The sequence below is a fragment of the Cervus canadensis genome, chromosome 9 (genome assembly GCF_019320065.1).
Source record: "Cervus canadensis isolate Bull #8, Minnesota chromosome 9, ASM1932006v1, whole genome shotgun sequence".
Lineage (NCBI taxonomy): Eukaryota > Metazoa > Chordata > Mammalia > Artiodactyla > Cervidae > Cervus > Cervus canadensis.
In genome coordinates, this window is record NC_057394.1 from 14,548,487 (window position 1) to 14,576,446 (window position 27,960).

Here is a 27,960-nt window from a genome sequence, read left to right on the forward strand (position 1 = left end):
TGAGCAAATGAAAAGGACACCATACAGTACTGTCAACTGTAGCCACATTGCTGTACCCTAGTTCTGCAGGACATTCTCATCTTGCATAACTGAAGCTAAAAGTCATTATTAATAACACCATTTTAGCCAAGCTACATGGGAAATTATCAAAGAATACTGAGGTGATCTTGTTATAAGCCCCACAAACTTTGATCTTTCTTCATTTAGAATGAAAGGGAAGAAAAGCTGCTGAGCTGGTAAGGCAGCCACACAAATAACTTACCACTTATGAATGAAGGCCCAAGATTTTGTTCTCAGTCCTACTATAGTCATTGATTCATTCAGATGGCATATTCTTGGCACTTTTCACACACTGACCATCCACTGACCATCCACCAGTGAGATGGTCATGCTGGACTTGGACTTGAATCCAAATCATGATTCATCATTTACTGATTGGAAGACCCTGGAGAAGTGCTGTCTTTGAGCCTCATTTTTCTCATCTGTAAAATAGAGATAACACCTCCTTGAATAGGGCATTGCTTGAGTTAAAAGTGAAGTAACTTCCCCACAAATGCACATGACCTGTATTTTGTAACATATGCCACTGTTACTCTGCTAGGTAGGCCCCGAGCTCTTGATGAAAGAAATCATAAGGAAATCTCTCTGTCCCAAATTCCCCTTGTAGGAGGGCAGCAAAAAAGCTCCCAGGAGTCCTGCCACAATGTAACCTGTGAGATGCAAGACATTTCACATGTTGTGGCCATCTCTAATGACAGCATGAATTCATCTTTTGAAATCATTTGAAGTTTTCTAATCTTCTGTTACATTTCTCTAAGTCTTGCAGCTCTATAAACATCAGAGAAGGCAATGGCACCCCACTCCAGTACTCTTACCTGGAAAGTCCCATGGATGGAGGAGCATGGTAAGCTGCAGTCCTTGCTAACAGTCAGACAAGACTGAGCAACTTCACTTTCACTTTTCAAATCTGTGCTAAACCCTGTTGTTGGCCATCGTCAAATGTTTGGTGCCTGGTTTGTATTGGCCAAACCAAGGTGAAACAAAGTGAAAAGTTGGAGTTCTGAGCAGAGAAAGGTTAATTGCAAGGGTCAAGCAAGGAGTACAGGATGTTCATGCTCAGAAGGCTGGAACTCCCCAGTGGATTCCAGGGGAGGATTTTAAAGGCAAGCTGAGGGAGAGAGTCCAGGGTACTTGATTAGCTCATGCACTATTCTGCTTGATGTTGAGGAGCAGGGTAGTGTAACAGGGGTTATCGTCATAAATCCTTAGGTTCCAGTTTATCCTAGTCATCATGCAGTTAACTTCTTCACCTGGTGGACTTTTTAAGCATCTGCAAAACTACTCAGGAATGTGCACTAGATCCTGTTATAAAGATTCTGTGACTGCTATATGGTTAATCTATTGATAAATTTTTTTTTTGTTATTACATGTTCACATTCTTCCCATCATCCTTGAGCCAGCCTTTTGTGACTCGGAGGAGGCCTGGGAGACTGAAGCTTTTCTACACACAAGAGACAGGCAGAGGGCATGTGGAGGGGGTAGGGTCTATCCCAGGAAGGTCCCTCTGGGTCCTGCTCCATTCCAGTTGGAGACCTTCCCACAGCGCCCTTGTTTGGTACTGATGAGGGCAGCGTGCCCAGAGGGTGGGCTGCTATCTCCTTCTGCCAACTTTCTCCTGGTTTCTTCTGAAGTGCATGGGGAGCCTCTGAGCAGCAGAGATGGGCGGGGCTGAGCCTCCCTTCTCCACCTTCTGGGTGAGTGCCTGGACTCAGAGCAGGAACTTCCGCAGAGTTTGCAGCCAGGAGCGCTCCTGGGAGCTGAGCTGGTTGTGCCACTCAGTCAGCCTCCCTGCCTGCCTTTATCAAAGAGCTGGTAGCTTTGCCTCCCACCTGCGTGGGGCTTCTGGAAGTCTACCTGGGTATCTCTTGGTCCTGCAGCCCCACACGTGGCACGCTGCATCCATCCTGTGCCTGTGGCAGACCTGCACAGAGTGGGAGCCTCAAAGGTGGACCGTGGAGGCTGCTCAGTCCTGGGAGGCAGGACCTGGAGCACAAAGGGCGCTCCACTCTCAGAAGCAAGTGTTCTCAAGCTCCTGCCCAGTGGACCTTCGGGGCGGCCAGTTTCCAGCATCCCTACTGGCGCCTCCAGGAGCAGCAGGCGCTCCACTGCCACCTAAGCAGGGAGACCCCGGTCTGTGTCCACCTTGGTCGGCAAGATGCCTCCTGTGTCCCCGGAGGTGAAGACCAACCCGCTGCAGAAGGCGAACTTCTGCTCGCGCCTGTTTGTCTGGTGAGTGCCCCGTCTGAGCTGTGACAGTCCCCACGGGCACATGCCTGGCACATCTTGCTTCTGTTGGGGACCAAGGGACAAGGAGAGGGTTCACACTCAGGGCCGGTGGCAGTAGGGCTGGGAAAAGGACCCAGGAACCTGGTGTCCACCTTATCCAGCTGCCTCAGAACCACTCAGCAATTCACTGTCAGTTCTGAAATAAGCTACAGCTTTTACTACAAACAAGCAGCTTACGAACAACTTTCTTTATCTAATCAGTGCCCTGCACCTTTGCCATCTTCCAATAATGTCCCCACCTTTCCCCATGTTCCTTAGGTGAACATCGAAGTTCCAACTGCCCTGCTCTCCCTCTCCCCCCTGTCTATGACCCTGTCTTTCTTTCTCTCCCTCCCTCCCTCCCTGTGTGATTGACTGTCCTGGTACCTAGTTGTGGTCAATTTCATGTGTGTACAAAATACAATTGTTTTTTATGAAATGAATGGAAACACGATTCTGGAACACCTTTTGCTTTTTCCTGGGACACACAGCCAGGAACAGAGTGTCTATTTGACCACAGCCCTTATCGCTACTGCAGATATCTCCACTTCCACCTTTGAGGACCAAACCCTGGGGATGGGGTCCCTGAAATCTGTGGGGTCTTATCCTGATCTCTAGCTCAGAGAAGCAGTGCATGGTCTTGATGTAGGTGGTCCTGCCCAGGAGTCTTATGGTCCTGAAACGACTGAAGGGTCCCTGAGCTGGGAGGAAATATACAGATGAAAAACACTGCAGAGAGCTGAAGCTCTTAAATGAAGTCTTCATCTAATAGCTGGGGCTGCGGAAAGGCAGGTCTGAACCTTTGGACTTTAATCACATTTGGGTGATTATTAGGTCTTCTGTTTCTCGACCCTAACCCATTCATCTTTCCCACAAATTCTGATACTTATTTTATGGGACAGTCTAGGGGATCCCCAGGGGGATGGCAGCTCATATGCTTATTTTGGTGGTGGTGTATTCAGTGTATGTGGCTACATCTTTTGGCTATTTGATGACCCTTAAGGAAAGAGGGGCCGAGAAGAAGGAATATGTGTGTTCCTGCTGCTGCCACTGCTGCTAAGTTGCTTCAGTCGTGTCTGACTCTGTGTGACCCCATAGATAGCAGCCCTCCAGGCTCCTCTGTCCCTGGGATTCTCCAGGCAAGAATACTGTAGCGGATTGCCATTTCCTTCTCCAATGCATGCATGCATGCTAAATCGCTTCAGTCATGTCTGACTCTGTGCGACACTATGGACAGCAGCCCACCAGGCTCCTCTGTCCATGGGATTCTCTAGGCAAGAATACTTGGAGTGGATTGCCATTTCTTTATCCAGAGTATGTGTGTGGTTACCATAAATAATATCAAAATAGACAAATGTCTCCTTAACTTCAGGCAGGGCATGAAATTCTCAAAGCACATTCTGTTTCTTGAGTTTGAAAATGTATATGCATAGAAATGGAAGGTGAAGACTGATTTTTGTTGGCACTCATTTCCAGTTTTCCTGCTTGAGAGGAAGGAGCCTCTTATTTCACACGTGGAGACATCAAAGCATAGAGGTTGAGTAAGTTGCCTACTATCACATAGCTAGTAAGCAGTGGAGTGGGATCTCAAGCCAGGCAGTCTGGTTCTACAGTCTACGTTTCTTGTGTATGTAACTGCTGTGCTTGCCATGGAATTGGTTGTCTGGACTTGTGCCAGGATCCTAGCCCAGGCTGAGACCCCTTATCATGACTGGGGAGGTTCTTTGTCCACTCAGATTTCCCCAACCAATAAGTAAATTGATGGTGAGACAGGTAGAACACAAACTTTTCTCAGTGACCAAAGAATGGAGAAACAGAGACTTAGTTTCCAAATCAACCTCTCAACCTAATTTGGGCTGAGACACTGTGTATAGGAGGGTTGAAGTAAGTGGAAGGGAATCAGGTTAAGAGAGGGAGGAATATTCATGGTTTATGCAAAAACAGGGTGTGATTTGGACCTGAAATTAAGACAACACTTCTTTTTAGTCCTTGTATGAGTTCTTCACTTTAATATCATAGCCATTGTCAACTGTAATGGTCCTGGTGGGTTCATTAAGCATGCTAATATATTACAGTGAATGCGTAATGATGCTCTGTGTCTACTGGAGGTTAGGTCTTCTGCCATTTGGGTCCTGGCTAGTTCTAATCAGTTCTCATTTTTCTCTTTCCTTTTATGATTGAGTCTGAAACTCAGATAAGAGCAACTGGTTTCCATTTGAGAAAGGGGCAGGGATATAATTATGGGGCAACAGCCTTTCCATTTTACTGCTCCTTGTTCCTGGCGGACTCTAAAGGGTAAAAGGTTGGTATTTTGATACCACTTCCTGCTGAGCATGGGCGTTGTCATATGTTGGATTAGAGGAGCAGAATTTTTCCTGATTCAACCAAAATGAATCTGATTGTCACCCAACTAGAGTCCCAGTTTCCCATAGCCCTGGGTAAAGACCATCTGCAGCTTGATTATCTCAGTTCTCCAACGATAAAACCAATGAGACAATCGAGGAATCATGGACCAAAGAGCAAGAGAAGGAAACTAACTGTAGGGGTTCTAAGAATGGCCTTAGAAGCCCAGGAAAGCTGGGGATCCTTTTTTTGAAAATGTTACAAATTTGTTCAGTCAGGCCATTCTTGTTCTGAGTATTTAGCCAAGTGGCCTCTCTATTAAAAAAAAAAAAAATTATTGGATTATGGTTGATTTACAATGTTGTGTTTGTTTCAGGAGTATAGCAAAGTAAGTCAATTATACATATATCCATTTTTTAAAATATTTTTTTCTTTAAAAATTAAAAATAAATGTTATTACAGAGTATTGAGTAGAGTTCCCTCTGCTATATAGTAGGTTCTTACTACTTATCTATTTTATATATGCTTCCCTGGTGACTCAGACAGTAAAGAATCCAGTTGCAATGCAGGAGACCTGGGTTACGTCTGTGGGTTGGAAAGATCCCCTGGAGAAGGAAATGGCAACCCACTCTGGTATTCTTGCCTGGGGAATCCCATGGACAGAGGAGCTTAACGGGCTACAGTTCATGGGGTCAGAAAGAGCTGGGCATGAATATAGTAGTCTATATATGTCAGTCCCAGTCTCCCAAATGTCCCTTCTTCCCTTACCCACTGGTAAGCATAAGTTTGTTTTCTACATCTGTAACTCTATTTCTGTTTGGTAGGTAAGTGCATTTATACTGTTTTTTTTTTTTAAAGATTCCATGTGTAAGTGAAACCATATGATATTTGTCTTTGTCTGCAAGTGGCTTTCTCTGGCAGTTGGGATGCACTCTCTTCTTTATGACCACATGTGTTAACCTAGAAACAACAGGAAATGGTTGCTGGGGCACAAATTCCCCCTTGACCAGCCAGCAGGTAATCAAGAGCTTTGTGGTGGTCAAATGTCATATAGGCCAGAGGGTCCAGTAAGATTTTATTATTCTAAGGTTAGAACTGGTTTTTCTACTTACCCAGGCCAGTCTCTGACTGACCTTGTTTTTTTTTTTCATACTTAGATTATTATAAACTGTTTCTTGTGCTAGGCTCACCAGGGATCCTAGAAGAGTGACAACTGCTATTACCAACCCAGCTCCCCTCCTGACTAGATGAATGGCTCCCTTTGATTCACAGGTTGTGCGAGTGTATTTAAAATCTGAATGTAACTTTGATCTAGGTGTGAACAACCTAGAGCCCAGTGTCTCCTGGTAGAGTTTTCTTGGAGACACTTGATGGCCCATCGTGGGTGGCCCTTGCCATAGGGGTCTCAAGGAATAAACATCCCTCAGGGGTGCACACACTGTCTTTGGGTTTTCTTGAGTCATGTTTAGGCTCATAGGTAGCCAGACCCCTCCATGTTTGGTATGATCCTGTCCCCAGAGCTCATATGAACAGTTGGTTGGACCCCCAGGAAACAGGGATTTGACTAACACATATGCCTTTGCTGCAGAAGGGTGGCAATGGGGGCAACCTTGATGTCCCCGGGCAGAAGCCTGGGCATGGAGGAATTAAACCTAGTTTGGTGATGTTGTCAGTTGTTAGTGGAGTTCCCTGAAAGTCTGGTGGGCTATATTTATTCCCCGACTGAGGCTGATGGTGACAGATTGAACAGTCAGTAAAACTCCAGCCCTTTTGGATGTTTGAATGCTACTTTTTAAAATATATGAATCTGCTAGGGAGTGATAGCAAGGAGGACCATAAGAAGAATCAACTGTGCATTTTAGTTGGGAAGGTGTTACTTATCTTGAGTTTGTCTTCAGAAGATTGGGGTCAGAAAGAGGCTCACATGAGCGTTCTGGCTGAGGGGAGTCTGACAGGACTGTAAGGAGGTCAGGGTCCAGAGCCTGTTAGATTCAGGGTTTTGTGTCCATAAGATAATTGCCTGTAAAAATTCCTCTGTGTTGACAGCTGATCTAAGGAGATCTTGACCTTAGGGTTGAAACTGCTTTGAATATGACTGGTGCTCAGACACTTTAGTTGTATCCAACTCTTTGCAAACCCATGGACTGTAGCCCACCAGGCTCCCCTGTCAATGGGATTTTCCAGGCATGAATACTGGAGTGGGTTGCTATTTCCTTCTCCAGGGGATCTTCCCAACCTAGGGATCGAAGCAACATCTCTTACATCTCCTGCATTAGCCGACGGGTTCTTTACCACTAGTGCCATGTAGGTATCCTTGAATCTGATACAGTTCAGAAGATTTAAGTCCTCAGTAATACAGGAACATATCTGCAGCCTTACCCACAATGACCATTCAGCTCTATTCTGCTTGCCTGAAACACTGTTACTTTATTTTCATTTCTAGATATATTTTTTCCTTAATAATTAAAGCAGATGTACAATGCATGTTCAGTAGGCCACAAACAGCCTGCTTTTAAGTTATACCATGTATAAGTCAGCATGACTTTCCTATACCTAGAATGTATGTATGTTTGTAAGCACATGTCTAAATTCCCCCTATATCTTTATATATTTAAAATGTAGACTTTTTTTTAAACAATGTCCATGAATGTATGTTTCTAATTAGAGATGTGTAATTGGATATATGTCACTCTCCTTTTAATGTTTAACAGGTGGCTAAACCCCTTGTTTAAAATTGGTCATAAATGGAAATTAGGACCAGATGACATGTACTCAGTGCTTCCGGAAGATCGCTCCCAGCACCTTGGAGAAGAGCTGCAAGGGTGAGCACAGACATCAGGGAGAAGGGAGGAAGAGTGAGAATTTCCACGTGTGGCTGAAGGTTTGGGGGAGGCTTTGCTTCCTCTGGGTTCTTCCGAGACTCCTCCCCTGACTCTGCATGCTCACCCCCTCAGGTTGACCCCAGGCTTAGCCCACTTTGGAGGCTGGGGGAGGCCGTGTTCCCTGTGCATCTGTGGACGTGGAGGAGCCCGCAGCCATGGCCCTGGAGGCTGAGCTCTATCCCCGGAGGTGGGGTCCCTGGAGGAGGGAGTCTGCCCTCCTGAGCTGCTCATGACCTGTGAGTCCAGCAAAGCTTGGCAGGAACTTGTTTCCAGAATCTGGGACTTTTCCCTCCAGTCCTGTTTCTCTGGTGCTTCATTCTGCACCACTCATCTTTCAGGAGCCCTGTGAGCAGTTCGCCAGCATCTATGGGGCCCCACAGAGCGCCCTGTAGTGAAGGCCCATCTCCCACTCCGCCCTTCCCCCGTTTCCCTGTGGTGGACACGCTGTTCTTCACTGTGCTCTGTTTCTCGTCGCAGGTACTGGGATCAGGAAGTTAAGAGAGCCCAGAAAGACACACAGGAGCCTTCCTTAATGAAAGCAATCGTAAAGTGTTACTGGAAATCCTATTTAATTTGGGGATTGTTTACATTTCTTGAGGTAAAAGATTTTCATACTGTGCATTGCTTTTTGGTGTATGTATCTTAGCACTGAGGTGGACGGGATGGGTGGGGAGAGAGGCCAGTGGTCTAAGGTCTGAGGATGAACCCTCACGGAAACATGATAGAGCTCAGAGGTTGTATTTGTCATTAGAATGGCAAGGACTGGACTCCAGGTGTTACTATTTTTCTTTTAACTGATTAAAGAGTGTTGTGGAAGGACGGCCTTTAAATAAAAGACATTTTATATTATGTTAGAAAGTTCCTGGTGCTCAGTATAAACGCTGACTAATCTTTGACCAGAAGAAGATTCCAGCAGCCTCAGGCAATATGTGCCCTGTGATTTAGAGGAAGGTAATTTGGACCCGAGCCCAGAATAATGTCCATTTTATGGCACTCAATTATAGTTTAAGAAGGTAAAAATTGTTACCTTGACCAGGTCACATCTGATAAATGCTTTTCTAAGAAGATACCATCGCTTCTCCTCTGCCAGGGGAACAGAACCCAGGGCCCTGCATCTGGACTGTAGCCGCCCAGAACTCCTAAGAGCATACCTTTCCCCAGGCTGCCCCCTTCCCCGTGGGCTGGCACTGTGAGCCAAAGCCCCCGTGGGGAGGAGCTCCAGGTTCACCGTGAATTCTCTGCACCCTCCATGCTGCTTTCTTTCCCTGGCTGTGGGGATGGATTCCTGTTTGAAGGGGGATCCTGGTAGCCTGGCATCAGCAGAGGGTGTAGGAGGGGATGAGCAGAGCAAGGCAAACCAGAGGTAGAAAGCTGTGAGCTCAGTGACCTCCGTGACCCTGAAGATCCTGGGTCAAGATCCCCCAGAGGACAGTCCCCCTGGGGACACAGTGCCGGCAGCCCCTGTTCTGGCTGACCTGCTGGAGGTCTGCTGCAGACCCCCTGGGTGGCTCCTGCTCTCCGTGGTCCTTTAGCGCTGCCTTAGGGACACGGGCGGGCTGTGAGTGTGTGAGCAGGAGGATGGAAGATGCAGCTGCTGTGAAAGGGGTGTTTTAGGTGGAGAAGGTGTGAGCTGTCGTCAGTCCATTGTGTTGAGGTGAGGTGGGTGGGCCAGGTGGTTTACAGGTGGGCGGCATGGCTCTTGTTTAAAGGCTGTGTTGTACTGAAGGAACTGACTGTGGGCAGTGGGCAGCTGGGCAGGTGAAGTCCGCCCCACACAACTGGAGAGACAGAGGATCTGTCAGCTCACAGGGGACTGGGTGGTCCTGGGGGATGGAGTTCTCACTGATGTCAGAAGAGGATTGGCCATTGTGCCAGAGGGTAGACAGGTATGTGGGGCAGAGTGCCACCTTTGAGAGGGCACTGACCACTTAGATGCTGCAGTGCCTTGTGAAGGGCAGGGCATGGGAGAGGGAGCAGGGGCCCTTCAGGCTGTCCCAGCCCTTCTTTGTCCCGTGTGCAGCTGTCCCAGTGATGGTATTTCCACATAGTCACAGTAAGTCTGTTTGAAATACACAGGTGGCAAGCTGGTGTGGCCTGTTTGTACAGGGTTTCCTTACCTCACCCAGCAGAGCTCTCATGAATTCTGCTTATCACAAACCCTGGGGCCTCGGTGTGTGCCTGTGACTCATGCCAGATGCCTGGTTGGGTGAGTGGCCTCAGGGTTTAATGTTGGATCATATCCTGGAGCAGGTCTTTCTCTGCTGTCCCTGGTTCTCTAGTTTCTCTTTGGTACCAGATGCTAAAGAGTCTTAAAGTCAAGCAGGCAAAGCAGAGCCCATGTGGCTGGGTTTGAACTGAGTTGCTGGTTTTTCTTGCTGTCCTGGGCTGTTAGCCCCTTGAGTGGGGTCACTAAGCCTTGGATGGATCTCATTTTAATGAGTCCTGGGTCTTGGCTGTGACAGCTTATGGGAGAAGCAGACATAGAGGGAGAGGCCACAGGATCTGGGGTTCTTCCTGAGATAGAATCCTCCCCACAGTGGCGCTGGGAGTGTTGATTTCAAAGTTTTCCTGTTGGGGATCCAGGAAGGCCAAGCCTGGGGTTGCATAAGTTGCAACTGGTAGAGTCCTGGGCAATTTCGGGAGGTTGGTCACTGGGTGTTCATGGCAGAGAAGTGGGGAGTAGAGGACGTAAACGTAGGGGCTCATCTGTGTGGTAGTACTACTAGTACCAGTAGCAGTACTAGTTAGTTAAATAATTGATTTTCTGAAGCAACTTCCCATGTTGTGATCAATCTATACTGCTTGTTATTCTTTATATTTTAGATGGTGGAAGATCTAAACTCAGCCCAGGATTTTCTAAAACACAAACATGTTTCCTTTTTGATCTCCAGCCCTCTTTTAATCCCTCAGGTGCACATAACACCCCGTGACTCATCCATGATCCCAAGCAGTGTGGTCTTACCACGAGCGGGGCCTCCCAGGTACTCCTGGTGGCACCAGCGGGAAAAAGCAGGGTGCCGCCAGTCCAGAGTGAGGCTTTTAGGGTTTTAGGATTTTGAGATATGAAAACCTCTGTCCTATGAGAATTGCTTCCCTGATAGCTCAGCTGGTAAGGAATCTGCCTGCAATGAGGGAGACCTGGGTTCGATCCCGGGGTTGGAAAGATCCCCTGGACAAGGGAAAGGCTACCCGCTCCAGTATTCTGGCCTGGAGAATTCCATGGGCTGTCCTGTGAGAACTGAGGAGTATCTCTACGTCTCAGAGAAACAAGTACCAGGCTAAGGAGCACTTGCCGGTCACCCCTAATTAGAACAGAGCAGCCAGAGAGTTCCCAGCATACTTGGCCCCTGTGTGCACCTCCATGGGTACTGGGGGTGGAGAAGACAGGTCTCTGCCTGCCCAGGGCCCTCAGGGTAGACAGGAGGAGCCTGAAGCCTCTGCCTGGGCCTGAGTCACAGAGACCACCTCCCGGGTCATCAGGGCTTCTCTCTGAGAGGTGAGGTCTCCATGCTGGTATGTAAGTGGGATGACCTCAGAGAGCCAGAGTGGGTTCACCCAGTCCCTTCCCCTGAGAGGGGATGTGTGGCCGGCAGTTATGTCCTCTTCCCAGGACCCTTAGATGTGGCCCAGCCCTGTCCAATCACTTGGCCTTTGTCTGAGGCCACTTTTGCTGGTGGTCTCTGGTCCAGGTGGAGGCTGGGAAGCACATATTTATGTAAATCTTCACTTTGGAGCTCAGCTGATGGGCAAGAAGTAAACAGAATCCTCTGCGTCCTACAGTGGGCTCTGTGCCTGGACTCAGGGCTGGTTCCCCAGGAGCTGAGTGGTCTTTGCATTTATTCCCATCCTTTTCTTCCATGTGTCCCTCACTTTGCTCAACCCAGGAGGCTGAGGAGTGGCTGCTGGTGGCAGAGATACTGTGGGCTGAGAGCAACCACTGAGGACCACACAGTAGGGAGAGGAGGAGGGGGCACTGAGCCAAGCAGACTGGGACCTGCAGAGCAGACCTGCTGTGTGCGCCCTGCTGGTTCCTGAGAGCATCATGTTAGCCATTAGGTGTTAGTAATATCCACAGTGATGACCTTGAGTTATAAATGAGGGTTTTATATCCACCTTCTTTTCTTTTTCTAAGCATATGTAAGTTTTTAATGTAAAATTAAAGGAACTTTTAAAATTGAAGTATGATTGGCTTACAATGTAATATTAGTTTCTGGTATATATCATTAGTGATTTAATATTTTATACAGTACATGATAAGTTTAGTTACCAACTGTCACCATACAAAGTTATTCCAATACTATTGAATATATTTCCTATGTTGTATACTATAATCCTGTGATTTATTTATTTTTTACAATTTTATATATTAATTTTTTGTCCCTGAACCCCTTTTACTTATTTTATAATTTGGAGTTTGTACTTCTTAAGTTCCCTCACCTGTTTCACTTGTTCCCTCCACCCCCTCAATCCATTTTCTTTATGTAGTCAGGGAGTAGGAGACTCTTTTTAAAAGATTGCATTCATAATGGTTAAACATTTTAGGAATCTGCTTAGAAGTGAAAGTTTAATTATAGTCTAGAAAATTTGGCTTTACATATGACTTTTCTCAAGAGTTTTTGTTCCACTGTGATTGCCTGTGAGCAACAATGAGTTTTCCAAGCCCTTTGTAAAACCAGCCTTTGCCATTAAGAATAGAGTAAATCTCTTACCAGGACTTCTAATAATAAAAGTGATGAAAAACTCTTCCTTTATGTTGGTTTCATAACACTCTGAGCTGTTGTAGCTCATTTGGTTGTCCCAGTTGTCGCCCTAAGTCAGCTTCAATAATTGCCATAATGAGCAGTCTTGATTCATCTGAAACTCACCCTCACTTCCCAAGATTATTTTAAAGCAGTTCCAAGACATCATATCATTTTTATCCATAAATATTTTAGTATGTATCTTTAAAAGATGTGACATCTCCTCCCACTAAACGTATTTAGCATAAACATAATTATTATTATGCATAAATATTAACTTAATATCACCAGTATCTAGCCCATGCTCCCAGTTGTCTTTTCCCCTCTTCTGCTGGAAGCAGTGTTAAATAAGGTACATTTGGCTGATGTAGGTTATACAGATTGCTTTTCTGTTCCCCTCCACCCCGTGCCTCTAGGTTGTTTGTCCTGTAGAGGTTCCCACAGCCTGGATTTGGCTGTTTGCTTCTCCCCGTGTGTCAGTTAACATGTTTCTGTGGCACCTTCGTTGATGTTTAGGTCTAGAAGTTTGATTTAACTCACTTGGATTTTTTTTCACCCCTTTTGTCTATGCAGGAGGTGGGGTTGTATACCTCCCTTATGAGGTACATAACATCTTTTGTGTGTGTGTGTGTGATGTTAGGAGCTATTCATGATCCTTGCTCAAAGTCCAATAATTCATTAAGGGTTGCAAAATGGGGATATTCTAAGCTCTTTGGTTAACCCTGAATTAGGTACTTATAGGAAGAGTAGGGGAAAGTAGGTTTTTTTTTTTTTTTTTTTTTTTCTTTTCACTTTTTAAACCTGTTTTCAAAATGATGAGTTGGTTCTCCTCTGGAACTACTGAGTTTTTGCTGTTGTTTGTTTGGTTTGGTTTTGCATATGTCAGTTTGAGCTCATGGATTTCAGCATTTCTGATCTGCTTCAGTCCATTTCATTTGTTGTGCTTGTGCCAACCTTTGGCCATCTTTGGGCAGTGGGGTATATTCAGGTTGGGTCCTAAGTCTTTTGCACATACTCTAGAAGTCTTTGCTAGGTTTTTTTGTTTTGTTTTTTTGGTTTCTGGTGTGACAGGGTGTTTCTAACTCATTTTGTACAGCATTTGCTCCAGCCCTGGAATCATCCATTTCTCCAAGCAGCCCCGGCTTATTTTAATGTGAAATGGTATTTAAAGACTAAAGTCTGAGTGCTAGAGGTGCTTATTGCTCTTGGTTTTTGTTTCTTAGCTTTTTCATTGGACAAAGAATACATTTTTTAACGTAAACAAATATGTTTATATGGGTGTTTCCAACCCAAGTCAGATGAAGAGCTTGTGTTTATACTTCATCCTATTGCTCTTACATCTGTATCTCTTTTCTCCCATCACCTATTCTTTGTCCCATGTCTAAGCCCAATTCTCAATGATATCAACATGATTATTCATTTGTTTTACTTTATATTGTGACTATTGAAAGCAATTTAAGATTTTTTTTTTTTTTTTTTACAGTTCATTTTGTCTTCAGGTGGGTGTATCACACAGAGAATGTGCTTTCAAATTATTTTGTTTAAAACTACTTTTGATAGTTCTTTTTTGTATGGTTCTGCCAGCCAACAAGATGGATCTATATTTAGGTACTTTGTTTAATTTTACTCTAAAGTTTTAGGAATTGCTTTTTAAAAAAATTAATTGTTTTATAATTATAATTCTGTATAATGTTTTCATGATTCCAAAATCAAGAAAAGTCTATTTTTAAAGAAGGCTGATATCCTTGTTAGCTCTATTCTAATTCTCCTTCTCCTTTTAGAGGTAACTTTCCAGGTTAATTTTGATTCCTCTTTTTATTAATATTTTTAAATGTCTTTTCTGAACATTTTATTTTTCCTACTGTGCAGAATGAAAAATTTTGATTTTGTCACTGTAATCTCTGGACTTGGGTTTATAAAGATTTTTCTAGAAACATGAAATATGCCATGGGACTCTGGCTAAAACTCTTTGTGATCCTTGTAACTCCTTCAGAGCAAGTCGGTAATCATTCCAGGCTCAGATGCCGTAACAGTGCAAGAGTAGAGGTTAGCAGGTGCTTACATGGGGTTAGTTTCTGCATCCAGAATCTACAGGAAGAGGAATCTTCAGGCTCCACCCTAATCAGTTGAATCTAAACCAGTTTTTGGAGGCTGGGCCTCAGGCATCAGAGTGCACTTATCCCTTCCCAGGTGATGCTAAGGTGCAGTCAGGATGAAGACCACAGTGTAAAAGATGAGCGAAGGCTAGGATATCTAGAATCCTAAGGCTATGATTTCCCCAGATTCACTGCTTTTCCTCCTTATCTCTGGACTTTTCTCAACTCTATGTTTTGTCACCTTTCCCCCAGTTCTAAAGATTAAATGCCTACTCAATTTTTCCTATAAGCTTACACTTTTCTGCTTGAATGTTTCACTCAAGCATTTTTCTTTGATAGCTTGTTTCTATTTTTGTGAGTTTTTTTTTTTTTCTTCCATGAATGAGATATGGGGAAGTTGGGTAAGAAATGTTTCAAGTACATTAACATGGTGGAGTAATTCTACCCACTACAGGAGTTCTAGCATCTAACCTAGCCATGCAAGAAGTTACCCTAAGAAGCAAGAGGTGGAACCCAATGTCAGGTGTTTTCAGGATGCTGAATACCAAAGACTCTATCAAGAAATGTCTAACTAGAGCTTCCTTGGCAGTCCAGTGGTTAAGACTCCATGCCCCCAATACAGATACCTTGGTATTTGATCCCTGGTCAGGGAACTAAGATTCTGCATGCCCCATGGTGTGGCCAAAAAAATTCTGCCTCAGAGACTCAGACTCTCAGAGAATCCTGAATAATGGATGTTGTAATATTAAATTAGGCTCTTTTAAAGATCCTTTATGATTTCAGAGATATGAAGAACGCTTGTGGAAGAATAAGAACTGTATTCTCAACTGGTTTGTGGAAAGAATATACATGTGGTCATAGATTGATGTCAAAGAGGAAGAGTTTAAGGGGGCAGTGTTTGACCTTCTTGCTTATCCAGAATGTTTTAATCTGGTTAGTTTCATTGTTGATAATGAATAGTTTCTCAGTTGTTTTATTTCTTATCAGTTGAAGGTGAGAACTGGGAATGTACAAATGAGGGAAATCCTTGGTGGTGTCTGCCCGCACCAGTGTGCACGTGTAGGGGCAGCTCCCGGGAATGGCTGCCACCAGTGTCTGTGTCCCCAGGGTGAGCCACAGCCACTCCTTGCCTCTCTGAGAGACTCTCCAAGGCAAGCAGGATCTTCTGAGATTGGACCTTTCCTTGGGATTCACACCACCATTTCATTTGGAGTTAAAACTTGGAACAGAACATTGAGCATATGCAGGATAATCTTCTGGTAGCTGGAAAATCTTTCACCTGGTTTGCCTCAGCCAGTTTTACCAAATGCCAGAAATGGAAACATTCACAGATTACAAATGCTGCTGCCAGCTGTCCTGTTAAATGACTGCATCTCTAACCTTCCCTTGTATGTGGAGGGCATGGATTTACTTGGTCTACCTTTGATGGCCTCAGTCACTTCTCCCCTGTGTGTTCTGGAAGCTTTGAAGAATCATATTTAATATGTGTATTCTTATTCCCTTTATGTGCTTTGGGGTTTTGTTTTCACAGTTTTGTGCTATTCTCTATTTTGTTTTCTATTTTTTTTGAGAGAAATTACTGGAAAATTGTTCTTTACTTGCAGTTATTTTTCATATAGAATATAGTATCAATTTTCTATTTTCAATAGTTGCAACTTATGCCAGAATGGAAATTCCTTGGACGTTATACTTTTCATTACTTCTCTGAATTGCCAAGACTGCTCCTTGCTGGAGGCAAAGTTGTGCATGTGTGCTCAGTCAGTCAGTTGTGTCTGATTATTTGTGACCCCATGGACTGTAGCTGGCCAGGCTCCTCTGTCCATGGGATTCTCCAGGCAGGCAAGAATCCTGGAGTGGGTTGTCATTTCCTCCTCCAGAAGATCTTCCCAACTTAGGGATCAAACCTGCATCTCCTGTGTCTCCTGCATTGAGATGGATTCCTTACCATTGAGCCATCAGAGGAAGTCCAAAAATAGTGCTTAAGAGTAACAAATGACTCTCCCCTCAAATTATATCAGATAAAAGTGACAGTTCATGTTTGAAAACCTTTATCTTTCTGAAAACTTATATTCCAAATAAAGAATAATCATTGTCAAGGGAAAAAAAAGAATTGACAGATGAGTGGAAGATACATGCCATGAACTGGCATTATACCTTATTGAGGCTGTTGGTTCAACTGTTTTTTTTTTCTTCTTCTTCTTCTTCTTTTTTTTTTTTTTTTAGTGTTTATTTATTTAGCTGTGTCAGGTCTTAGTTGCAGCATGTGCGATCTAGTTCCCCAACCAGGGATTGAACCCAGTTCCCCTGCATTGTGACTGTGGAGTCTTAGCCACTGGGCCATCAGGAAAGTCCCTCAACTGGGTTATCAAGTAGGGTTTCTCAGTGAAAAAATCCAGATATGTTCAGGCTGTAGTGACCTGCCTTTATTTACACTCTTTTTTGCTGGATTTGTTGCATTTATCCATATTCTCTTTGGTGAGTACCATTACTCTTGTTTCTCCTGTAATTACAAGGATATTAGGCTGAAATGGAGAGCTGAGTAACAGGCTCTGAGTAACATGTTTCCCGAAGAGAATCACAAGTTTCATGGAAGTCTGGGATGGCAGATATTACCACTGGGCTTCTGGTGGTTTGTGGCTATAGCACTGGACTGCCCTTGGCAACCCCTGGGCTGGGACTGCCCACGTGTACAGTTTGACCTTCTTGCTTCTCTGTGTGAGCCTCCACATTTCCATCTCAGGAAACTCTATAAACAATGTGCTTAATGATCCACTGTATGCCAATCCACTCTTCCATGAGCTCTCTTATGCCTCGGGATGGATGACAAGACATGGTGGAAATGTATCAGAACTGATCATTTTACTCAGGTCTGATCATCTTACTTATACTTCTTCAACTAAATAGTGTTCCCTTTATCCTCTATAGTAGATGAAAATTTCCATGACTTCATGGAAGGAGTAGCAGTTGGTACAGCGTGTAAACATGTGTGTGTGCATGCATGTGTGCATGTGTGTAGAACAAGACAGGAATGCTGAGGTTTAATGAGATGCCCATATGAGGGACTGAGCCATCTTTTGGTAAATATCCTGATCAGACACTGGTTGGATGAGCAGAAAATGGTTAGTTTTCTTGGTGTTTGGTGTTATGTGTTCTCCTTCTCTTCCTCTTGTGTGTGGGTTCCTCCACTTCAGACAGACAGAAGAAGCTATCAAAGCAAACCTGTCAGTTGCTTCCCCTGTCTGTGTTAGTAATGCAGGATTGCCAAAGAGGAAAAGCCCTGTTCCTGAAAGATTTCCAAAATTTTGGCATTTTGTCTTTTGAGAAGTATGTGGAGGAAATGATGTTAAGGGCCAAGGGGTTTACTTTTGGTGACTTGGATTCATTGAGTGGTTTTCCTTGATGGTGGAGAAGGAAGGGGACCTGGGAAGAAGGGGACCTTCAAGGAGTGACTAGAGAGAGGAAGTAGGTTGTGGGGTAGAGTGGCTGTTTGGAAGGTAGGTAGGTGTTGCTGTTTCTTTGCCTTTTTCTTTGGAAAAGAAGCTTGCTTTCCCTAAGTCTTACTCAGGGTAGAAGCCTCAGTGCAGCCTGAGTCAATTGGTTTAGCCTTGGGGAAGAGGGGATTCAGAATATTTCTTCCAAACCACCAACTTCAGTGGATGGTGGATGGAGAACAACGGAAGACATGATTTTTTAGCTTGTCCTCCACCACGTATAATTTTTTACTCCAAGGAACATTCCAACTTCTAGAGGGTAGAGACATAGTGAGGCAGTGCTCCCGGGAGCTGAGAGCCTGCAGAGCTGCCAAGCCTGGTTTCTTTGTGGTACTCTAACTGAAGCTGGTTTCCATTCCCTTGATCTACAGACATGTGGAATTTGGAGTGGAAAAGAGTGGGTGTGTTTGTGCCAGGGTCTCAGTTCATAAAGATTCATGAAGAAGGTGATGAAAGCATGTCTCCCATATGTGAACCAGGTTGACTTTCTATTGGGCTGGGACATTAAGAATACAGGGGACAGGGGCAGGCTGCCAGCAGGCTTGTTCATATGGAAGCAGATTTCTTCCTCTTCTTCTGCCACCTTTTCCCTTATTCATCTTAAGTCTCAGTTGCTATTGAGCCTGGTTGTAACATTTACTGAGCATCCACAGTGTACTAAGCACAATGTACTAAGGCTTTACTATCTTTGAATGTAAAATTTTGCTGTAAGGTTAAAACTGTTGCCTGCTTATCTTATAGGAGATAGAGGATCTACATATTTTTCTTTTAAATAAGCCATCAATGTAGCATTTTCTAATGCTAAAAGTAAATCTTGTGTTAAGAAAAATTGACATTTCTAATTAAGGTGTTTTTTTTTTTTCTTTTAGGAAGGCACCAGAGTAGTTCAACCCATATTTTTGGGGAAAATGGTTAGTTATGTTGAAAACTACGATCCCGATGATTCTGCCGCTTTGCACGAAGCCTATGGCTATGCGGCAGGGCTGAGCGCCTGCGTGCTCGTGTGGGCCGTTCTGCACCACTTGTACTTCTATCATGTTCAGCGTGTGGGGATGAGGCTGAGAGTAGCCGTGTGCCATATGATCTACCGCAAGGTGAGTGTCACTTGATTCCACAGTGTGTACCTCCCCTGAGGGATCAGAAACATTTAGGGAAAGTTCTCTGTAAACTAAAAATTTCATAACTGTAATCATTTACACCTTCTTAGAGAAGCTTGCTATTTGCATCAAGCTGAATTTGTTGTTGTTGAAGCAAACTTTAGCAATAAATAATGAAAATTTTCTTTGAGATCAAGTGAGGGCTGCCCTTGATAACTTTTAGCTATAGGCTGTTACATAATACTCACTAAATTTGTAGTATTAAATTAATATTAAATTATAATTTACAGTGCAACAATGGAGAAGCAGACATAGAGAATAGACTTGTGGACATGGAGAGAGGGGAGGCGAGGGTGAGATGTATGGAAAGAGTAACATGGAAACTTACATTACCATATGTAAAATAGATAGTCAACAGGAATTTGCTGTGTGGCTCAGGAAACTCAAACAGGGGCTCTGTATCAACCTAGAGGGTAGGATGGGGAGGGAGATGGGAGGGAGTTTCAAAAGGGAGGGGATATATGTCTACCTATGGCTGATTCATATTGAGGTTTGACATAAAACAGCAAAATTCTGTAAAGCAACTATCCTTCAATAAAAAATAAATTACTTAAAAAATTAATATGAAATTATATTTTAAAAATATTAAAGTAATATTCAAAAATAAGTATCAAAGGTATCAAGTTGATTTTCAATGTCTTCATGCCTAAATCCTATGGTGCTATTTAAAGAAAAATTTTGTTGCTCATTAAAAGCTTAATTTACATCAAATATTTATTTAAAAGTGAACTTCAGAGATTGGATCTATAAATGTATGACTAGAAGCAGAGGATGTATTTGAGAAAGGGAATAACTATGATTTTAAAAGACACATCTAATTATATTCAATGTAATTATGTTAATTAGAGAAAAATATAAAGAGAATTCATGACAAATATAGCCTCACTATATTCTATAGATGTGATTGCTATTAATGGTATTAAAGATATTAGTAGGGTATTTGAAATAAAACTTGAAATTATATACAGTTTTATCCATTCCCTTGTGGCTCAACTGGTAAAGAATCCACCTGCAATGTAGGACACCTGGGTTCGATCCCTGGTTTGGGAAGATCCCTTGGAGAAGGGAAAGGCTACCCACTCCAGTATTCTGGCCTGGAGAAGTTCATTGACTGTATAGGCCATGGGGTCACAAAGAGTTGGACATGACTGAGCGACTTTCACTCAGAGAGAATTTATTGCTCTTCATTTAAGCTTTTATAATACAATATTTCCTCTTATCTTTAGTATGCATCATAGCACTTTTAATAAGAACTGATTTAATGTGTTCAGTGATTTTGTATTGAGGAATGCCATGAAATTATTCCATAGTTTACCCTGGTCTAAACTAGTAAAAGGTGGGAGGAGAAGGAGATGACAGAGGATGAGATGGTTGAATGGCATCGCTGATTTGATGGACATGAGCTTGAGCAAGTTCCGGGAGTTGGTGATGGCCAGGGAAGCCTGGCATGCTGCAGTACATGGGATTGCAAAAAGTTGGACACAACTGAGCAACTGAACTGAACTGAAACTAATATAAAAGGAATAAGGATTTCAGGTATCTTTACAAATGTATTGCCACAGATATATCAGCGTCAGGAGCTGAAGGGCTCTGTATAAACTTGATCTTGGATACCTCTTTACCTTAGACTGTTTGCTTTAAAAAAAAAAAAAATCCTTATTTGACTGTATTGTAGCCTTGAAAATTTCCAAGAGAGTAGATCTTGTGTTGTCACTACACATGTAAAACAGGATAACTATATTAAATAGTGGATACTTTAAGTGGTTTTACTATAGTAATCATTTCCCAGTGTGTATTTGTATCAAAGTATCTTTTGGTACTTAAACATATAATTTTTATTAGTAAAATCCTCATTGAAAGATAAAACCAAACAGTTTAAATTGAAAATATTGCTTCTTTTACCTAGTTGCTACTTCCCTAGAGCTTCTGTTTCTTTGGAATACTTCTATCAGCAGAAAGTGAGATATTGTCTCATCTTTCCTTGAGCAGAGTCTTGTACATCCTGGGACTGTGTGAACCTGGAGACCTGGCATCTCACTGTCTTATTTGGCAGCAGCATCTGAGTTGGTTTCCTTCTGGGTGATGAGGAAATTGCTGTGGTGCCTGCATACTCCAGTCAGGGGTCTTCATTGTCATTTATCATCATCTTTGTTATTCTGTTGCATCTTCAACCATTTTGAACATGGATACTCAGATTTCCCTACAAATTGGCTAAATGTTTGTCATTTCTGATCATGCTTAACTCTCAAGTGAGTGATAGTCACTCAGTCGTGTCTGACTCTGCGAGCCCATAGACTGCAGCCTGCCAGGCTCCTCTGTCCATGGAATTCTCCAAACAAGAATAGTGGAGTGGGTTGCCATTTCCTTCTCCATAACTCTCATAATAATTATGAAATTTTACCAGAACTGCATTATGAAAACCTTTAGTTAGGTGTGAGCTGATGGTTTAGTCAAAGCTCACTCTTTGCTGCACAGGTGAGCAATTGTCCACCTGTTTTTCTTCCTCTTCCCTCTAACACTTTGAAATCTTGCCTTTTGCAAATGTGATCTGACCTGGCACATTGGCTTATGTGAATGTAAACATCTCCCAAGAAGTTCATTTGCTGGCTTGATTTTACCTAAAAGTTTATCCCTATATGAAGTCAGGGATTGTGGAAATTACACCATCGACATAACCTGAAATTCCAGAAACCTGGGAAAGACAAATTTCCTCATGCACAGCCTTGCATCTAGAGTCCTGCTGTTATAGAAACAAGACACTTCTTTGCAGGTCACAGGTGGGCTGATTCCTTAGGGCAAAGCTGGTGCTGCCGAGCAGCTCTGAAAGGCCCCTCTGAACGTCTGTGGTTCATGCTCAGGCCCCACCTCCTGATCCCTGGTCCTGGGGAAGAATCAGATTGGGTGTTAGAAATGGGATGGCTGGTAAGCTTGTAGTTGTAGCTTGTCTACATCGTGGATTCCAGGCTGGGTCAGGTCTCCAGGAGATCTCTAAGGCTGCATGTCTTCCACTCCTAAAATGGCCCATTCAGCATTTTCATCCTCTTTTTCAGCTGAATCTTGAATGATCCTGTGAGAGGTATCGTGTATAAAAATGACTTGCCATTTAATTATTAATACATTGCCACAGATTTGGTAAAGTTACTTTTGGCTTTTGATCATTGATTTTTTATTGTGGTAAAGTATACACAACATAAAGTTTACCACTTTCATTTGTTTTAACTGCAGCATTTGGTGACATTAAGTACATTCACATTGTTCTGTGGCTATCACCATTATTCATCCCTGGAACTTTTTCCCAAACTAAACCTCCATACTCATTAAACACTAACTCTGCAGCCCCTCTCCCCTCATCCAGCACCATTCTACTTCTGTCTGTGAATTTGGCTTCTTTAGTACCTCATGTAAGTGGACTAGTACACTGTTTGTCACTTTGTGTCTAGCTTATGTTCTATAACACGATATCTTTAAGGTTCCTCCATGTTGTGGCAGGTGTCAGAATTTAATTCATTTTTAAGGCTGAACAATATTCCATTATAGGTCTATAGAACATTTTGTGTGTTCGCTCATCTGTCAATGGACAGTTGTTTCCACCTTTTAACTATGGTGAACATTGCTGCTGTGAATATGAGTGTACAAATTATCTGTTCAAGTTTGTATTTTTAGTTTTTTTGAGTATATCCTTAGTAGTTTAATTGCTGTATTGTATGCTAATTTCATGTTTAATTTTTTTAGGAACTTCCATATTCTCTTCCATTGTGGTTATATCATTTTACATTCTCACTTGATCATTGGTTTTCTTCTTTAACTTGTTTATACAAACTATAAACAGAGTTTATAAAAACATTTTTATAAACTACGACAAATCAGTGGCTCTAGTTGGTGGTCTGTTGAAGCAACTCCTGGTGTCTTTTCAGGTTCCTCAGATCTCTAGGGCATTTTTCTTACCAAATAAAGTGATTGTGCAACAAGGCTGTGTTTTTGTTAAGTCAGCAGACTGATGTTAAGACCACAGTTTCCTCACAGAAACAATGTTTTGAACATTATACTTGCTCATTTTGGAATGAACAAACTAAGCCCAAAGTGTTTAAATATTTTCACCCACAGAATTAATGATTGAGCCCAGATTTAGATAGTCCAAGTCTCCAAATTGCTTTCCTTAAGGCAGCCTCTCCATGCTCATCTAATTTGGCTTAAAATTGTTTAGTTGTCTCTTAAGTGCAAACCTACACCCTTTACCCTTGTGAAACAGGTCGGGGGGATTTTGCTTCTTCCTCCTGCTCCTCCCTTTGCCGTCCTTGAAGGCAGGGCTGCCGCCACACTGAGGAGTTAAAGGCTGAATGAGGGTTCCTAGAGTCCTGCTGTCAGGGGTCATCCTCCACCTGCTGACACCACTCAGGACCCCAGAACACATGATCCAATGTGTTATGTTCTGAGATGGTTTGGTATCACCTTAGAAATCCAGTTCTCTGTCTCCCTCTCTCATTTCAGGCCCTTCACCTGAGTAGCTCGGCCATGGGGAAGACCACCACAGGCCAGATAGTCAACCTGCTGTCCAACGATGTGAGCAGGTTTGACCAGGTAAGCTGCCCCTGAGGGATTCTTTCCATTTCCTGTCCGTCTCACTGGGTTCAACTTATTGGGGTGCCAGGACTTGGTGTGGGCCAGGATTCCACTGACGATGTAAGACGAAGGTTCTATTTATCCAACTTTCATTTCTCTGTGTACGGTTCAGATGTAATTGTATGTATTGTTCTGTAAATGAGAGTTTTGTTTTTCTAATAATAAATAGGCAGCAGTGTTCTTGCCCAGCTTGGTTAGTGTCCCTGGGGTCCTCCTGGAGTGGCCCTTCTTGGCACGTGGTGTAGGTGTTGCTAGACTGTCTTCCTCCTCCTCTGGATGATGAAGGCCTGGTGGGCAGGGATTGGTCTTTCTCCTGAGCCCTGTTCAGTGCCTGCTGCATAGGGAGCCTGCGAGGAATATGCCAAGTGGGTGGCCCCCAGCCAGATACAACCTACCCTCTGTTGTCTCCCCAGTCTTTTTTCCACTGACCTTATGAATAGATCACATGACCCAGGGTGTTGTAGCTGTTGGTTAGATCTGTGTTACACTAGACGCTTCTCTTTCAAGTATTCATTCATCAAACATGAAGTAAGACCCCTACTCAGTTTCGGGGATGAACAAAGCTTCGGGGATGAACAGTTTCTGCCCTATAGAAGACACAGCCTATCAGGGAGGTAAATACAAAAGTAATTACTGGAGAGAGTGGTAGGTACCATAATATAGGGTTTCTGGGAGGCTGGGGAGTCCCAGGGGAGATGGGGACTAAACTCTGGGACTAGAAGCATTTGAGAAAGCCCTGAGCTCATCCGTGGTGTAGACAAAATCAACATCTTCCTTCAGTGCTATTGGTCGGGTTTTCCCTGGACATACCTTAGGGTGGCCCTGTGTTGCCCTTGAACAGTGTCATCTGGAGTGAATGCTTGGGTTTCTGCTTCAGCAGGCTTTAAAACTCACTGAGATTATTGCTGTTTAGGTTCCTGTCTGTTTCTTCAGAGCAAATTGTTTCTATACTGTGTCCCTGGTTTTGTTTTTATACCATCCCAAGATGGCTTTGTCTTTCTCTCTTAAGGTAACGATGCTCTTGCACTATCTGTGGGTGGGGCCACTGCAAGCTATCGCAGTGACCACCCTGCTCTGGATGGAAATAGGAATGTCGTGTCTTGCTGGGATGGCAGTTCTCATTATTCTTCTGCTTTTGCAAAGCTGCTTCGGGAAGTTGTTTTCATCACTCCGGTAAGAGAAACACTGGTTTTAAAAATTGATAATATGTAATTGGTAATATCCACAGCCTTCTTGATGCTTTTGTTCAAAAACAAGACAGATGCCTTCTCTGGTCTCATTGTGTGGGTTGTAGACCCTATAGGCTTAGCTAGTTGAGTCTCCAGCCTTAAACTGAAGGCAGTCCTGAAACAGGAACAGTGAAGGCATTCACTGTCTCCTCTTGGCACCATATCTAAGTAAGTAGAATGTCCTTCATCAGAATTCACCCATATCCAAGTTATTTAAGTATTGTTAATAGTACTAATCTTAAAGGCCTATTTTTTGCTGTATATATTTTTTGTTATGCTTGTGTTGGAGCCTTTTCATGTATTATGTTCATGTTTCCATTAAGTTATAAGCACCCCAAGGGCCAGGCTGATCTTCCTTGTGTCTTTATGAAGCCCCACATTTACAGCAGCACATGTGATAGAAAAGTGTCTGATGGTGAAGAGCCTTCTGCTGCTGAGTTAGACCTGAAGCAGGTCCCAGAGGGTTGGAGGTGGGTGGTTGTCAGGTGATGGGAATGTTGTTCTATTTGAAGCTCACTGAGCTCTTGTGTGTGTTGTGTGTGTGCAGGTCTGTGCTTGGTGTCTTTCTGTATTTGAAATTTCCTTTCCTGTCCTTGCCATGGAGAGATGCTCCTTATCCTTCGAGGCCCTGTTCCAGTGCTACCAGGTCTCTGAAGCTCTTCTTATTCTCCTTTCCTGGTGGAATTAACAGGCCCATCTTTTCTGCTCCCCAGAACTTCACTCCTATTTTATTATAGCACAGTCACTGTCTTCCTGGTAGATTCAGGTGCCTTTCTGCCTTCCCTACATGCCTGTGACTTCTTTGAGCAAACAGTTTGTATATGACTCATTTCAGGTCTTCCTTAGTCGATGCTTCATGTTCTCCAAGTTCCTTCTTGAAATGGGCTGAATGGTTGACTTCCTAATTGAAGCCTTTTTTTCCATTTGTACTTTGAGTAGGAACTGCCTGTATTCTAAGTGCAAAACAGCTGTAGAAAATCATTTGATTCCTAGCCACCACCACCCCCAAACCACCCCACCCCTACTCTGTGCCCACTACCGCTGCTGAAAAGAAAAGTTGGGCTGTGGTCACTGAGGCTCATCTCTCATGTCTGTCTGCTTAGGAGTAAGACCGCAGCTCTCACAGACGACAGGATCAGGACCATGAGTGAAGTCATAACTGGTATCAGAACAATAAAAATGAATGCTTGGGAAAAGTCATTTATAGACCTTATTACCAGATTGAGAAGGTAAGCTTGTATATATAGATGTCACCCCTTATTTTCATGCTTTATTTCCTATTCTACTGAATGCTTTAGATGTCTTACCAAATAAGTATTTAAGTTCACCTTCACATTAAGGTGAACTTAAATACTTACTATTCACTGCATCCCCCACATGTTGCAGGAGGGTTCAGTAGAATAGTGGAGATATCAATTAACCTGTTCTCAAGGATTTACCATCTTCTCAAAGGAAATATATATATATATATATATATATATATATATATATATATGCTTCTTACTTGTATAGAAATGAAATTCTAAGTAGTTCTTAATACCTCAAATTCTAGTAAGCAATGCTTTTAAGATAGTTGGTATTTGAGACAATGACATACAAAATAAAATTGTAATTTATGTTGATGGGGCACAAATGAGATTATACAGATTGGATGTACCTGTACCGAACTATATGAATCACTATTCTTTGCCATTGTCATGCTTAGTTGCTTGGTCATGTCCAACTCTTTGTGATCCCATGGACTGTAGCCCATCAGGCTCCTCTGTCCATGAGATTTCCCAGGCAGGAATACTAGAGTGGATTGTCATTTCCTCCCCCATGGGATCTTCTTGGGGACTGAACTTGAGTCTCTTGCATTGCGGGCAGATACTTTACCATCAGGAAAGCTCATGAATCACTATTATTCATTTTAAATGGAGCTATGAAAATCCTGTTCCTTTTGTTTTGCTTCATGTTTGTAGAATGTTTTTCCATCTTTTATTTAAATATCTGATGAGCATTTCTCTGACCCCACCTGGTCACCTCTCACTTTGCACCTTTGTGCGGGTCCCTCTCTCTGCTGGAAATACACTCTCATCTTCCTACTTCTCTGGCCTCCTCCAAGCGTGACTGACTCCAGCTCATCTTCAGGGTCCATGTGTGTGTCACTTGCCTTGACTCCACTGCTCCAAGTTACTTATCCCAGCTCTGGGCTCCCTTGGGGGCTGTGCTGACCGTCTCTGTCTATTGTCTCCCAATTTTGTGGTTGCTAATTCTCTTTCCCCACAAGTTCATGAGCGCCTGGAGGGGACAGGCTGCGTCTTTCTGTGAGGAGCCTGGCACAGGACTTGTAATTATGAATGTTTGTTGGATGAATGTTCAAACCCAGTCAGATTGACCCAAGATGTTTGAAAGTATGACATTAAGCCTCCCCTTACTTGAAAGAGTGAAGTGGTGATGCAGTGTGTGGTCCTGGCGTCAGGCAGAGCCCCAGGCGTACACTGTGTAGTGTCTCCATGATGTGAGGGATGGTTTATCTTTATCTGTGTCTACTCCCTAGAAAGGGGGACTCACACAGGGCAACTGAATCCATGTCTTTGATGTTTCTTATAAAACCTATGTCCTACTCTCTTTTACAGACAGGAAATTTCCAAGATTCTGAGAAGTTCCTACCTTAGGGGCATAAATTTGGCATCATTTTTCGCTGTGAGCAAAATCATGATATTTGTCACCTTCATCACCAGTGAACTCCTGGAAAACCTGGTCACAGCCCGCCAAGTAATTGTGGTGGTGACGCTGTTTGAGGCTCTGCGGTGTTCGAGTACCCTCTACTTCCCCATGGCCATCGAGAAGGTGTCAGAGGCCGTTGTCAGCATCCGAAGAATTAAGGTTTAGTGAAAAATAACTTTTTAAAGTTACAGGCGAATTTTACCTAAAAACCTCCTTTATGTGGGGTCACTGTGAGCCAGTTAGGTGAGGTTTAACTCTTTCAGTGCCAAGCTGGCAGTCTTTCCAAAATATATGTATTCCCTTCTTTTCTTAGGTAAAGTGTGTTAAAATTTCATAAGACCCATGCTCATTTAGGGCCGGTAGTATAAA

The 27,960-nt window shown here is 43.3% G+C and overlaps 2 protein-coding genes across 3 annotated transcripts in view; both read left to right on the forward strand.

Moving 5' to 3' along the window:
• LOC122447477 (ATP-binding cassette sub-family C member 4-like) overlaps positions 1 to 27,960 on the forward strand; it is a 1,659,665-nt gene that overhangs the window by 500,617 nt on the left and 1,131,088 nt on the right. The window lies entirely within an intron of this gene.
• On the forward strand, positions 1,916 to 26,089 carry LOC122447481 (ATP-binding cassette subfamily C member 4-like). 2 transcript variants are annotated; one of them, XM_043478135.1, is made up of 6 exons: positions 1,916 to 2,289; positions 7,380 to 7,490; positions 8,028 to 8,148; positions 18,746 to 18,970; positions 23,522 to 23,611; positions 25,986 to 26,072. In XM_043478135.1, exons 1-6 carry the CDS (start codon positions 2,216 to 2,218, stop codon positions 25,989 to 25,991), a joined length of 627 nt encoding a protein of 208 aa, XP_043334070.1. In that variant the 5' UTR covers positions 1,916 to 2,215; the 3' UTR covers positions 25,992 to 26,072. The 2 variants fall into 2 exon arrangements, with proteins under 2 accessions (XP_043334070.1, XP_043334071.1); XM_043478136.1 differs by lacking the exon at positions 23,522 to 23,611 and having other exon boundaries at positions 25,986 to 26,089.

Bases quoted from the DNA above. Each gene is read 5' to 3' on its own strand.
- LOC122447481 (XM_043478135.1), top strand. From the start codon at position 2,216: ATGCCTCCTGTGTCCCCGGAGGTGAAGACCAACCCGCTGCAGAAGGCG. The intron at 2,290-7,379 runs GTGAGTGCCCCG...AATGTTTAACAG, and splicing joins TGCTCGCGCCTGTTTGTCTG to GTGGCTAAACCCCTTGTTTA. The intron at 7,491-8,027 runs GTGAGCACAGAC...TTCTCGTCGCAG, and splicing joins CTTGGAGAAGAGCTGCAAGG to GTACTGGGATCAGGAAGTTA.